The sequence below is a fragment of the Ctenopharyngodon idella genome, chromosome 18 (genome assembly GCF_019924925.1).
Source record: "Ctenopharyngodon idella isolate HZGC_01 chromosome 18, HZGC01, whole genome shotgun sequence".
NCBI lineage: Eukaryota > Metazoa > Chordata > Actinopteri > Cypriniformes > Xenocyprididae > Ctenopharyngodon > Ctenopharyngodon idella.
The window spans coordinates 16063434-16079123 of record NC_067237.1 but is presented as its reverse complement, the minus strand read 5'-3'; the positions used below and the strand labels follow the sequence as shown (position 1 = coordinate 16079123).

Here is a 15690-nt window from a genome sequence, read left to right as displayed (position 1 = left end):
CGCGTATTAACTGCTAAATTCATAGAGTGAAAGTTTGTCATTTGGACGTGTTTTGTCTCGCCAGTTGACGCATGCAAACGATTTAAAAAGCGAATAAGGAGGCGAAAATGGGGACTTGCGAGCTGTTATCTGTGCGCACAGCCTTATACCCCCGAAACGCGCGCACGCAGAGAGAGAGAGAGAGAGAGAGACAGTCAGACAGCGCTCGAACACCTAATTAATTCCTCTTTTTTACGTTTACTTGCGCTTGAACGGGCACACACACACACAAAATTATGTCAAAATACCTGTCTCGGCAAGTATTCTCTCAGTTATGTCATAAGTGAACAGTGTGCCAGATGTGTGTCAGTTATTCGGACTGTGCTTTCCTTCTTAAAGTGACAGCAGCCTTTGCTGTTGTCTGTGTCATTAATGTTTAAAAAAAAAAAAAAAAAATCATTATTATCATCTATCATGTATCATGTTCGAGAGCTGTCGATTCAGGAGGAAAGTGATGAGGACAGCTTTTAGGATAAGTGTGTCGCGTAAAGTGTGAGTACCAAGCAACATCTCCAGGTACTCCCTTGAGAACCAGACCAAAAAACTTATGTGCACCCCTGATAATATTCTCTTTGGCTATTGGACTGTGGCATTGATGTCTTAAGTCAGTTTTTACAGTGATGAATCACTAAGGATGCTTATATATACCTTCATGAAAAAAAAAAAAAACACCCCAGAAAGAAAAAAAAAAAAAAAAAACTGGAAATACTGATCTTAAGAATGATCTTGTATACATTTGAAGTTTCTTATCAACATATCATGGATCTGTTTGCAAAAAAAGAAGCTGTTTTCAGTTCTAGTTTTGTCTAATATTGCACATGCTGTACTTTATTAGATATATTATAAACAATGTCCACATTTTATTTATTTTTTTATGCTAACAGGATTCAGTATGAGAAAAAAACAGACTTTCAGAGTTACCGCTTCAAAAAGTTCAGAGAAAATCTCATCTGGGTCTTTCAGGTATGGAAAAAATATTGTTTTGTATTTATTAGTATTTTAATCCCATTAATTACATGATGTGGCCATTAATTAATCTGATTATTCGCAAATTTATCGTACATGAAATTTGGCTGGAAAATTATCCCAAATTTGAAGTCATTATTGTATAAAGCATCAAATACAAGAAGATTCAGAAAACAAAGAAAAAAAAAAATGATTCAACATAGAATCTATTACATAAACTTTTGGACCATGAGGTTAAGTAAATGATGACTGAATTTTCATTTTTGGGAGAATTATATCTTGGTTTTTTTTTTTTTTTTCATCAGTATGGAAATATGAAACTGAAAGTAAACATGGTCAACTGATGTTTTATGAATAATTTTCTTAGAGAAGTTAATTTACTGAAGGCTACCAAGAAAGCTAGGCTACAAAGTTTATTAAATTAATTCACAATATGTGATGATGCATCACACAGGCACAATAGCATGACAGATGCATCAATTTTATTTAGTTTTTCTTTTTTTATTCAAAATATTCACAAACTTGTTAACTATAGACTATCATGAGCTATAGGCGCTGAGCACCCACGGAAAAATATGAGATATTCTCCATTCATTTTTATAGTTCACTTGAGGCAGTTACTATGGCATTTTTTTTAAATGTCGCATGTCGAGTGCGCACCAATGTAATACATTAACGCGAGAGCGCATCAATGTAATTTGCAGCACAGATGTCTCCACAAAACTTGCACGCTCTCAAATATAGTGTCCTCATGGCTCTACTCTGGCTCAGGTATTAGGTGTGCGCGCTCGGTTATGGAGTGTAGGCACAAACCGGCAGAAACATAAATCGGTGCCTATTGTCAAATATTTGAATGTGTTTTGCAGTTTAAAACATGTCAATTGTTCTATAATATGTGATGGGTGCTGCCACATTTTAGAGAATCGGACCTGTCGGATTAAAGCCTAAATTCACCAATTTCTCCCAAAATACGTAAAAGTAAGTTTGGAAAGGTGAGTTTGGAAAAGAACAGAGTAAACTTTATAGTTAACTGCACAATGTGTATCTGATATAAAACACATTGTCAGATTTTAGTTGAAGAAAGGATTATCCTATTGTTATTGCTTTCCATAAACATCAGTGTGTATTTAACAAAATGTATTTTTGGCTAGTAGCCTATTTAATGTCTATTTAAATGTCTGAAACTTAAAATAATCTTTATGACGTTGAAAACACTGAATAGTTGTAATATGAAAAGCACTGAGTGTGTCTATCTCTGGCTCGGCACCAGCCAAAGTGTGAAAGCATTTGAATTTAGAAGTGAATGTTCTGATCTTACCGGTGTTGTTGTACGCTTCAAAGGGTTCCAATTTGATCGCCTTTCACCTTTCATAACTTAAATAATAAGCCGTTGTTCCACTGTCGGGCCGAACGGTTCTCATTGCGTAACCGTTCTGATGCGGGCCAGCTGGTATGGTTACAATATCATTTTTCACTGTGGGGCTGATAACGGCCGCTCTTTGGAATGTAATACAAAAGCGTCAGTCATTGCCTTGGTAACACAACGGTTTACTGATGATATGAAATGTAAATAAAGACCGCGTTATGGAGGATAGTCAGATATTTCTTTTAATTTTATTATTAATTTGTGTTTACATCGCTCAAATAGAGCACAGCTAGCTACAGAGAAACTGGTAGCCAGGCAACAGACAAGTGACCAATCATGAGTGGCGATGTCACTTTACGGATTCTACCAGCACGATTCAGCAGACAACCGTGACGAGAATTCCGGGCTGAGAATGGTTTGTAATCGCGCCGTGCCATACCAGGCTCAAGTGGAAATACAACTGGAACCGTTCCTTACCATTCTAAGAACCGTTCGGCCCAACAGTGGAAAAGCGGCTATAGTCTGCAGGTGCATTTGAATTGTTTTAACTAATCATATTGTAATGAATGTCATTTCAGTTCTACTTTCTGAGTATGAGTTATTACATGCAGCAAAAGACAACAATACTCAAGCACTGTAAAAGGTTTTGCCACAAACTCAACTGACTGACTTCCCTCCAGTCTGATTTCATATGAGTCTCTTCAGACCTTAGAACTGTACAAGATTTATGAGCTTCTAGATCTTTTGACCTCCTAACTCAACTCCTTTCCACAAATTAAACATAGAAATAAAAACAGTATAAATAAAATGAATAACCGTTTTCTCTTAGTCTTGTTAAGTGCAAACAATAAGTGCAACAATAATCAAAGTATCTCTCAATATTCAAAGTGCAAATAGAGACCAAATTTTTCTTCAAGCATGATGCAGAGCCAAGAGATGGTTACAGCTGCACAGCCCAGCATAAGATAGCTTTCATATCTCATATCTGATCAGTGATGACTGAAATAAGTCTGCAGCTCGTTAAATGGGTTTTATTTCTATAAAAAGCAAAACTATAGTGGAGGCGTAATGTAAATTTAATGGTGGCATATTCTATCCTAATTTCACCCTCACTCTCCCATCATGGCAATATCACGAGACAGCTTTTCGCCTCGACAAGAAATCTTTCAAGAAACCAAAAATAACATTTTAATCTCATGAGATCTTGTGGCACAAGATCTCATCACACCCTAGTGATTTATGTATGATTTGGGTCACAGTCATATTGACACCTTAATTCTGTTATGTGTGTTACATTTACTGACTTTGTCCAAGAAGTTAACAGCATAATCCAGCAGCAATGCGCCTGTTAAATTGCATATAGGCAAACGCTTGTTTGACATTTAACTAGGTATTTTCAATAAGTTTACTTAAAATTATTGCATAAATAGTTTGCTCAAGCTAACTGGTGTTTTCATTTTTTATTTTATACCATTGCTGTTTGTTGTTTCACATTATCACAGCTTCATTAATGCTTTTACTTCTGCTTGTCTGTAAACTGTTTAACCAAATGTTTCATATATGGATGTGGATTTGGTTACATGTTGTACCCATCTTTGTTTTTATGCTTTTAGGACCTTGAGAACAAAATAATTGTATTCCTAAAGAATGAGCTGGAAAGGTTTAAGAAAATACTAAAAAAAGAGAACACCCAATACTTTGTGCAGGACTTTATAGAGGACATGTGTAGTATCAAAGAAGCAGCTCTTGATATCACTCTCCACTTCCTAAAAATTATGAAGCAACATGAACTTGCAGATACTCTAAAAGGTAAGAGGCTCATGATCATCTGTCATGTTGTCACTTAAAGTCAGGAGAGAGGATCAAGTATCTTTTTTTTTTCTGTTTGTGTGTGTAGATGAGCTTGTCTTCATTCATCAACGACAACTTAAATCGAACCTGAAGAAGAAGTATCAATGTGTGTTTGAAGGAATTGCAAAGCAAGGTGACTCCACACTTCTGAATAGCATCTACACAGATCTCTATATCACTCAGGGTGGCAGTGAGCAGGTCAATACTCAACATGAAGTAAGACAAATTGAGATTTCCAGGCGTGCTGAATCACAAGAGATACAGATTGAATGCACAAATTTGTTTGAATCACCTGAACAAGGCAAGGAGATCAGAACTGTATTGACTAAAGGAGTTGCTGGCATTGGTAAATCCATCTCTGTGCAAAAGTTTATTCTGGATTGGGCTGAAGAGAAAGAAAATCAAGATATCAGCTTCATATTTCCTCTTCCATTCAGAGAGATGAACTTAAAGGAGGAAGAAAAACAAAGCTTGATGAACCTTGTAAGTCAGTTTTTTCCAGAGGTAAAAGGATTGAACCTTACAAGAAATGATAAATTCAAAGTCCTGTTCATTCTTGATGGATTGGATGAATGTCGCCTTCCTTTAAACTTTAAGGACAATGAGACGTGGCGTGATGTATCATCACCAGCCTCTCTGGATGTTCTCCTAACGAACCTCATCAGGGGAAATTTGCTTCCTTCTGCTCTCATCTGGATCACCACCAGACCAGCAGCTGCCAGTAGGATTCCTCAGGACTGTATAGACCGTGTGACAGAGGTCAGAGGGTTCAATGATGCACAAAAGGAGGAGTACTTCAATAAAAGGTTCACCGATAAGAAAATGGCCGAAGATATCATAGATCATGTTAAAAAATCAAAGAGTCTCTTTATCATGTGCCACATCCCAGTCTTCTGCTGGATTTCAGCCACTGTTCTCCAGAACATTCTGGAGGAGAAAAGAAATAATGATGTGAAAAACAATCAGGCTGATGACACCTCTGAAACACTGCAGGAATCAAATACTGAAGACACTCCCAAGACTCTGACACAAATGTACACACACTTTCTCCGCTTTCAGATCCAGCAGAGCAGAAGTAAGTATGATGGAGAATACACACCAGATGTTTCCTGGGATAAAGATGCCATCCTTTCACTGGGGAAACTGGCATTTCATCAGCTGGAAAGAAACAACCTGATCTTCTATGACACAGACCTGGAAGCCTGTGGTATTGATGCCTCTAAAGCATTGGTGTATTCAGGCATGTGTACCCAGATCTTTAAGGAGGAAACAGGGATCATTCTTGGTACCATGTACTGCTTTGTTCACATGAGCATTCAAGAGTTTATTGCAGCCCTTTATGCACATCTTTTTCTAGACAGCAACAAGAAAAATGTGTTTGATCAAGAGTCTACAGAACAACGAAACAAAAATGAAGCCATGATTGATTTGCTGAAAACTGCAGTGGACAAGGCGCTAACGAGTGAAATTGGACATCTGGATCTTTTCCTTAGATTCCTTCTTGGTCTATCACTTGAGTCTAATCATCCTCTCTTACGAGGACTGTTGACACAGCAAGACAGCAATGACCAGAGCAACAAGGACATAGTTAAGTACATCAAGCAAAAGTTAGGAGAAAATTTATCTCCAGAAAGGTCCATCAATCTGTTCTACTGTCTGAATGAACTGAATGAAAAAACTCTGGTTGAAGACATTCAAACACAACTTAGAGAAGGAAGTCTCTCATCTGCTGACCTTTCACCTGCCCAGTGGTCTGCTGTGGCCTTTGTGTTGTTGACATCAGAGAAAGAGCTGGAGAACTTTGAGCTTCAGGAATTTAAGAAATCAGACGAGTGTCTCATTAGACTATCAGCGGTCATCAAAACCTCCAAAAGAGCTCTGTAAGTCTTTTACTTTTTGCTTTCATCTGCACTGATTCTTAATTGCATACAATATATGAATGTATAACATCTATATAGTTCATTCATATCAGTAGTTTTTTATTTATATTTTTTTCTCTAATGAATACAGTGGAAATAAAGTCTAATGTTCCTATTTTATTATAATTTTAGTATATAAGTATTACAAATTTTATGTAGAAAAATCTGTAATCTGTAATTCCTTTGTAGGCTAAATGACTGTAACTTAACAGACAAAAGCTGTTCAGCTCTGGCTACAGTTCTTGGATCAGATACCAATCTGAAAGAGTTGAACATGAACAATAATAATCTGCAGGATTCAGGAGTGGCGCTGCTTTGCACTGGACTGAAGAGTGTAAAGTGTAAATTGGAGACACTTTGGTAAGTTGTGTGATGTAACAATTAGGACAAAGGGAAATATTGTTAATTAATTGTGGTTAATTATAAATATTTGTATGAGCTTTAAGAAGTAACTGATATAGTGGAGGTAATATCTTAGGCTACGTCCACACAAAGCCGGAGCTTACCCTATCCAATCTTTTTTTTTTCCCTCGTCTCAAGAAATATCTGCGTCCACACGAAACCACTGAAACGACTCAAAACGATGTAGTATACATGCCAGACCAGTATGTGGCGCTGTAATTCTGCCACAGAGATACACTTAAAACAGCGAATAAGACTTGGAGCATGCACATAAACCTTGCGCGCTGTATACAAACTATAGTAAAGCTTAGAAATAACGCTTTATTTTGGCTCAGTAGCTTCTGCAGCACGAACACAAGCATCTAGAGTCTGCTATTGTCGTTGTTGTTGTTGCTGTTTTGTGCTGTTAGCGGCGTCTGACTAGGGCCGACACGTGGGGTGATGACATCATCGTTTCACAAAATGTACGGATAGGCTGTCCACACGAAAACGCAAAGACGACGTTTTCAGATTTATCCACTCTGGGACCCGGTTTCAAAAAATAGCGGTTTCACCTTCCGAAAACGACGGATCCGTGTGGACAAAACGCCTATCCATGCATTCACAAAAACGCGTCTCCGTGTGGACGGGGCCTGAGTCGACAAATCTGTTCATCCTATGAACATTCAGTGCAATCAAGGTCAAGGTGTCTTTTATTATTATTCCACAGTTTAATGGGTAAATTAATTTATCACAGAGAGAAATTTAAGACACACGTACTGCACTTTTATTTGTGTACGTAGAATGAAACTATCTATGGAATGTGTGGTGGCTGCTTCTTCCAATGAAGCTTCTTTCACAGGCTTTTAGCTGCTTAATTTTTTTTACTAAACACCACTTGGCACTGTTTTCGACACTCTCAAAGCTTTGAATCTTTTCCGAGAACAATCAAGGTAAAGCCTTGAGGCCTCATTTGCCTATCCCAGGCAGGCCAGATCAGGCAGACTAAGCCAGGCAGGGGTTAGTCTCACGCAGCCAGACCTTCAGTCTGACGGCAGAAGGTCTGGACTCTATCACAGCTTTTATTGGCTAAGGACCGCCCAAGAGGAAGTTTGACTGACATGTAACGCAACCAATCACAGTTTGTTTTGTTCCGCGTTATGTTTAGGGGCATGGAAATGTAAAGTCGATGTCCCTACAATAACAGACTGGTGTGCATCTAAAGCAAGTTTACTGCAACAATGGAACCGCAAACTTAACATACCTTTGAAAATCCAGCGTTTAGTTGATCATGATAAGATCTCATTGTCACAGTTGTTAAAAACGACTGCATTCTTCTTCCATGAGGGGGTTTGGAGTCACGGCACTTGTTTCCAGGTGGACCATTAAAGAATGCGACACACGTCTCCCAGACATCCTGTAGAATTCAACCAACCAGATGACGACTGGATGACACTTCAGGATGAAAAAATCCTGAAGTGTTTCCAGTTAACAGTTGACATATGCATCAGTCGTTCAGCCAACGGTCCATGGGCGTGACTTCTGAGGCTAGGCTGGGGTAGACAAAAAGAAAATGCAGGACAGGCAGATAATCCTGGAGCCAAAAAACAAAAAAAACAAAAACAAGACTGGACACCCAATAAAACACTAACTGGACGTTGTGAACTCAGAGGCAAACAACAATCTGGCATAGACCAGAACATACAATAGGGTAGCAAACGAAGAGGGTAATGATGAGAGACGATAGGTGAGGCAAATTAACTGCTAAAGAGGAAACGAAAGACATGATATTATTATCAAGGCATGCACATGGCAAACAAAAACCGAAGCCATGGGCTAGAAACACGTCAACCACAACACCAACAAAAAAGACAGAACCAGGCTGGATCAGCCCGAAGTCCTGACATCATACTTTTGCTGTATGCTCACTCAACTCACAATGCGATATGATTCATGAAATTTAAGGCAAACTATAAATGAAATGTGTTCTTTTATTATTTCTAAGACAAAATGCTGCATATTTCCTTGTTAAATTGAAATATCTTCGGTCAAATAACAAAATTAAATTGAAATTTTAGAACTAATCCCAAAAAAGTCCCAATTAGATTTTCCAGTGCTGTTTTCTCAGGAGGAGGTTTGTTTCGGCTTAGCTTCTGCGATGTCTGTCTGTTCAAGAGGCTGCAGAAATAAGAAGTAAAATCTAAGTACAACAGTGAATTACTTTTGAACACATTTAGAAAAATATGCTATAATAATCTACATTATTAAAAAATCATATGCTATATGCTATATCAATATGCTAATTAGCCCTGCCTCCACTCACTCGCACAAGCTCAGAGATCCACTTGGTCAACTTACTGAAGGTAAATGCTGCACAATGGTATTGCTTTTTACATTAATTAATATGATTCGCCTTTTCCTTGACTATATTATCAAGCAGCTGCTAATAATGTATTGCTAATGTTACAAACCATGTTACTGTTCACAAGTCAGACAGCTGCCTATGGGATCAGATTGCCACCTAATGTATTGCGGTCATGCATCAAAACATAATAAGCGTGAATCAAAAATTTAAACACGTAAAAATATATAGCACAAACTTAAAAAAATAATGCAATATTGATCGGAATGGCAAAGAACGTAGTCACGGATCAAAATATAAATATAGCTGCAAGCAGCAATTATCGGGGCCAAGCACAAAGAAGCCACAACAAGTCATCCCAGCACAGCTGCGAGCCTCAGACTCACTGCAACATTGAGCAATTATAGACATATTCAGGCAAAATGACAGAAAAATCATAAATATCTTTAATAATAATGATTTAATGATTCATCACTTTCAACCAGTAGGTGGTGCTATGACCAAATTGTTGTGGTATGGTCAAAGTAAGGTGACAGTGATACAGAGATACAGCTTCAAGAGTTGGTTTTGCATCATGCCTCAAATTTGTTGCGCCGGTATATGAAAACGGTTTGATGTATCGACTTGAAATCCTTAACTTTTTGTCGGCATGGTCTGAAGATGATACGATTCGATTTTGGTGAAAATTGGAGCAACGGTCTAGGAGGAGTTCGAAAAAGTAGATTTTTAAAGAAAAACAATATGGCGGACAGGAAGTTCAGCCGACTATGGCAAATTTGATATCTCTGTTCTCAGCATGGCCCAAAGAATCTACTGAGACCAGTTTCATTACAATAGGTTAATATAGTCAAGTTATTAGCATTTTTGTAAATTTTGTTATAACTTTTGACCACAAAGTGGCGCTGCACTGAAACTTTTTGTGTACCGTCAGAGCATGATACCAAAGACCCATACCGAGTTTCGTAAGGATACGCTAATGCGTTCATAAAATACAGCATTTTAGCACAAAATTCAAAATGGCTATCATTATCATTCAACTCGGCATGATGCCCTGAATCTAACGAGACCAACTTTATAATTTTTGGACAAACCCATCAGAAGTTATAAGGAAAAATACCACATCTCCTGACCAGTAGGTGGTGCTGCGCCGAAACGCTGCATGTTGCCTCAGGTCTTGTTTGCTTGTGATGACATGTACCAAGTTTGGTCTGAATACGATAAAACGTTGCAGAGATACAGCCTTATGTCTATTTCCGCAAGCACTACGTAAAATTTGTTCATGTGTTTTTCGAAAACGGTTTGAGAAATCAACTTGAATTCCATAACTTTTTGTCTGCATGGTCTGAAGATGATCTGGTTCAACGGCCTAGGAGGAGTTCGAAAAAGTAGTTTTTACAGAAAATTCAAAATGGCAGGAAAATTTTTTATGACAGAAAATGACGTCATAGGGTGCAATCGATTCGTCTTGACCCAAGGAGTCAGAGGAACAGAGAATTGTTTCTAACCCTTATGGTTCAAAAGTTATTAACATAAACATGAGTGCAACTTTGGACAGCTGGTGGTGCTAGAGGGATTGAGTTAGAGACTCCAAATTTGCTATGTGCACAGTTCAGACTGTCCTCTAACAGTGTGCCAAATTTCACAACTTTCCCGCAAGCGGTTCAATGGGCTGCCATAGACTCGAGCGGAAGAAGAAGAAGAAGAAGAAGAAATACAGCTGCAAGCAGCAATTACGGGGCCAAGCACAAAAACGGCACAATAAGCCAGCCAACATGGCTGTGAGCATCAGACAACTGCAACAGTGAGCAATTAAAGACCTATTAAGATCATTTTAGCCAAAAGAGCTGAAAAATGATCAAAAATGAGGATTTACTGGTTCATCACTTTCGACCAATAGGTGGCGCTGTGACCAAATTAATGTGGTATGGTCAGAGTGAGGTGATAATGACACTTGCAAAGTTTGGTGTCAATATTTCAAAGCATTGCAGAGATACAGACTCGACAGTGATTTTGGCATCATGCCTCTAATTCATTGCTGCATTGGAAAAAGGTTATGTCTATCAACAGGAAATCCATAAGTTTTTGCCGGCATGGTCTGAAGATGATACGATTCAATTTTGGTGAAAATTGTACCAATGGTCTAGGAGGAGTTTAAAAAAGTGTGATTTTAAAGAAAATCAAAGTAGTGGAGACTTAGTTATGCTGACTATGGTAAAATTGGCATCAGTGTTCTCAGCATGACCCACGGAATCTAATAAGACCAGTCTCATTACAATAGGCCACATTTATATAAAGCTATTAGCATTTTTTAAATATTTCATTATAAAATTTGATCACAAGGAGGCGCTGTCTCAAAACCTATTGTGTACCTTCAGAGCATGATGCCGATGCCACACCCTATATGTGTGTGTCAAATTTGGTGCAAATATCTCATTTCGTTTTGGAGTTATAGACATTTATATGTATAAGATCATAAAACATGACCCATGGACGACTATGTTTTGATTTTTTTGCCACTTCCTATCAAAATTTTGACATTTGGGCTGTGACAATTAGTTAACCAGCTTAGGTTCCGTGTTTCTCACGCTGGTTTCGTCTCGACCGGACTAACGGTTTCAAAGATATTCGCAATCGTTTTTTAAGCACTAAATCACCACGCCGCACAAACCGTAAGTCAAAACCTAGCATGTTTGGTATCGTTGGACTCAGCAAGGATTCAGGAGTCTAAGGATGTGACTACCGTGAAAATAAGCCGACCAGATCAAAAGTTATAAGCATATGAAGAAAAAATTCTCCACTAGGTGGAGCTGGTACGAAACTTCTCAGGCTCCTTCAGGGCATTGTCCTGATGACCCATACCAAGTTTCGTAATGATACGCTAATGCGTTCGTAAAATACAGCATTTTAGCACAAAATTCAAAATGGCAGACGGCCAAAATGGCCGATATGGGAAAATTGGATATTATTCGACTCGGCATGATGCCCCGAATCCAACAAGCCCAAATTTATGATTCAAAAATAGCCATTTTTCGTATCTCCGGACCAGTAGGTGGCGCTGCGCCGAAACGCTGCATGTTGCCTCAGGTCATGCTTGTGATAACATGTACCAAGTTTGGTCTGAATACGATAAAGCGTTGCAGAGATACAGCCTGATGTCTATTTTCGCAAGCGCTACGTAAAATTCGTTTGCGTGTTTTTCGAAAACGGTTTGAGAAATCAACTTGAATTCCATAACTTTTTGTCGGTATGGTCTGAAGATGATCTGGTTAAATTTTTGTGAAAATCGGAGTAATGGCCTAGGAGGAGTTCGAAAAAGTAGGGTTTTTTAGAAAATTCAAAATGGCGGAAAATTTTTCATGACGGAAAATGACGTCATAGGGTGCAAACGAGAGACTCCAAATTTGCTATGGGCACAGTTCTAACAGTGTGCCAAATTTCACAACTTTCCCGCAAGCGGTTCTATGGGCTGCCATAGACTCAAGAGCGGAAGAAGAAAAAAAGAACGCCAACGGATACAATAGGTGCCTCCGCACCTTCGGTGCTTGGCCCCTAATAATAATAATTAAAAAAAAAAGAACGCCAACGGATACAATAGGTGCCTACGCACCTTTGGTGCTTGGCCTCTAATAAGTGTGTATCGAAAAATTAAAAGTGCATTTAAAAAAATAACAAGCATGAATCAAAACTTTAAACACATTAAAAATGATATTGCACAAATCTTAAACTTGTGTTTGTGTTCTTAAAAGTTGTTTTCCATGCTTTTATTACTCTGTTCTTTCTGCTCTCTTACATTTTCTGCTCATATTTTACTCTTTTGTACGCTTGTGCTGTTTTTCTCTTTGCTCTTCTTTCTACATTTTGCTCTTGCGTTTCCAAATGTTGCAGTTCAAGTTTCATGTAAATTAGGCCGGGGTTAAGCTTCACCATTGGTCCACTAGTCAAGTCAAGTCAAGTCACCTTCATTTATATAGCACTTTTCACAATGCAGATTGTGTCAAAGCAGCTTTACAGTGATAACTGGTATATAATTTTGGCTGCACAGCAGCTCTTAAAGAAAATAGTGTCAATGCAGGCAGATCAAAGCACTGTTGAATACCAAATGTCAAGTCAAATGTCAAGAGTCCCCAACTAAGCAAGCCAAAAGGTGACAGCGGCAAGGAACCCAAACTCCAACAGGTGACATCAGGTGGCAAACAGGTGTTAAAATGGAGAAAAAAACCTTGGGGGAAACCAGGCTTAGTTGTGTCATGGCAAATTCGATGTCTCTGTGTCCCTTCAGTTCTGGTCTCGAAGAAAAACTCACAGTCTAAGTTCCAGGTCTCAGAAGTATTTAACTTTATTGTCAAGCAACAAAGTGAGATGCCAGCTCCACATCTGAATCTCTCTTAGCTGGGGCACAGTTTTTATACATTTTTCTTATCTGTTACAGTGTGAGATTCTCCCCTACAGTTATTTTCCATGATCTCATCTATGGGGGCTCTCCTCCCACACCTCTTTCCCATGTACTCCCCGACCTTTCTACCATAGTCATTTCACTAATATAATTGCAGGTGTTGCTTATGTAAGAGACAATTTTCTTAGTAAGGGTGACCAACTTCTAGCTACTGTACATCTTTTGACTTAATTTCTCATGGGCCTTCTGCCAATTTGATGGTCAACCCTTTTCCCATGGGCCAAATAAAACATTGTATCAAATCAGTCAATACACCCCAGAGGCAAGAAGCCTTCATATGACGCACTTAACAATGGTCTTATTCATTTCACAGCCACCTGTTGTCTGGTGGAAAATTACCAACAAAATATGCTCAGTGGCCAATTTAACTTGTCTGACCCTTACAGTTACATAGGCCAAGAGGCCTCAAAACACTTCTAGCTTTTATAGTGAGCAAACTAATTCTACAGTTGTTTTCTATAGGATGGATAAAATACTCCATCAAATCCCCCCCTCTGGGAATCTCTTAATTCCCACATCCATTTCCCTTTGCCCAGAGTGCAACCTCACAAGTCAGCCCTCTTATCTTCTGTCTTATCTTCAATAGTGGTCCTCCTTTTCACTACCAAATGGCTGCCTCATGTGACTGCACTCCAGAAGAGGTCAGTCAAACATCACTGCCCACAATTTTTACTAGGGAAGTGTAAAAGGCTCTGCCTCCCTAACTAAAGACTCTAGGGGATTAACAAAATCAAAAACAAATCAACAATTTGTGTGGAATGTCTTAGCCTTGCCCATGGTTGTCATGGTTATGTAGAATATATCAGTTATTAAACTCATTATGGTTAATATAAGATTATTAATTTTGGAGCACTGGTTTTCCCATGGTGTCAGAGGAACTCTCAGGTGCTTCCGGTGGCCTGGAGCACTATCTGGGCTGCTCCACCATTGCCAGAGGTACCCTGGTTCTGCCTAGGGCACTATCTGGTGTTGGGGCTGACAGCGGGACCCTTACAGTTACATAGGCCAAGAGACCTCAAAACACTTCTAGCTTTTATAGTAAGCAAACTAATTCTACAATTGTTTTCTATAGGATGGATAAAATACTCCATCAGTGTTCCCGGTTCTGGCTGACCTCATTTATGCAGCCTAACGGATTTGAAAATATAAATTGATAATGTGTTATGTGAATGCCAGGTTAAAGAGATGCGTTTTTAGTCTAGATTTAAACTGACAGAGTGCGTCTGCTTCCCGAACAATGCTAGGAAGATTGTTCCAGAGTTTAGGTGCCAAATAGGAGAAGGATCTACCGCCTGCGGTTGATTTTGATATTCTAGGTATTATCAGCTGGCCTGAATTCTGAGATCGCAATAGACGTGAAGGACTATAATGCTTTAAGAGCTCGCTCAGGTACTGGGGAGCTAAACCGTTTAGTGCTTTGTAAGTAATTAGCAAGATTTTAAAATCTATACGATGTTTAACAGGAAGCCAGTGCAGTGTTGACAGAACTGGGCTAATATGGTCATACTTCCTGGTTCTAGTAAGAACTCTAGCTGCTGCATTTTGTACAAGCTGTAGTTTATTATTATTATTATTATTTATCAAGCGAGCGGAACAACCACCCAGTAGAGCATTACAGTAATCTAGCCTTGAGGTCATGAACGCATGAACTAACTGTTCCGCATTTTTCATTTAGAGCATATGTCGTAGTTTAGATATATTTTTAAGATGGAAGAATGCGGTTTTACAGATGCTAGAAACATGGCCTTCAAATGAAAGAATGGTATCAAAGAGCACACCCAGGTTCCTAACTGACGACAAAGACTTAACAGAGCAGCCATCAACTGTTAGACAGTATTCTAGATTATTACGTGAATAAGTTTTTGGTCCAAAAATTAGAATCTCTGTTTTTTTCTGAATTTAGTAGTAAGAAATTACTGATCATCCAATTTTTTTTTATATCAGCTATGCATTCCGTTAATTTTGTGAATTGGTAAGTTTCGTCAGGGCGCGAAGAAATATAGAGCTGAGTATCATCAGCGTAACAGTGAAAACTAAGGCCATGCTTCCTAATGATATCTCCCAAGGGTAGCATGTACAGAGTGAAAAGCAACGGTCCTAGTACTGAGCCTTGCGGTACTCCATATTGAACTTGTGATCGATATGACATCTCTTTGTTTATTACTACAAACTGATAACGGTCAGATAAGTATGATTTGAACCATGACAATGCAATTCCACTAATGCCAACATAATTTTCAAGTCTGTTTAAAAGAATGTTGTGATCGATAGTGTCAAATGCAGCACTAAGATCCAGTAACACTAATAGAGAGATACAACCACGATCTGATGATAAGAGCAAATCATTAGTAAC

The 15690-nt window shown here is 38.6% G+C and overlaps 1 protein-coding gene across 50 annotated transcripts in view; it reads left to right on the top strand.

Moving 5' to 3' along the window:
* LOC127500029 (uncharacterized) overlaps positions 1 to 15690 on the top strand; it is a 162447-nt gene that overhangs the window by 26499 nt on the left and 120258 nt on the right. For all 50 annotated transcript variants that reach the window (XM_051870886.1, XM_051870862.1, XM_051870878.1 and 47 more), the window contains 4 exons: positions 924 to 1002; positions 3985 to 4180; positions 4269 to 6102; positions 6331 to 6501. In XM_051870886.1, coding sequence (XP_051726846.1) covers positions 924 to 1002; positions 3985 to 4180; positions 4269 to 6102; positions 6331 to 6501 — 2280 coding nt within the window. The remainder of the gene's footprint in view (positions 1 to 923; positions 1003 to 3984; positions 4181 to 4268; positions 6103 to 6330; positions 6502 to 15690) is intronic.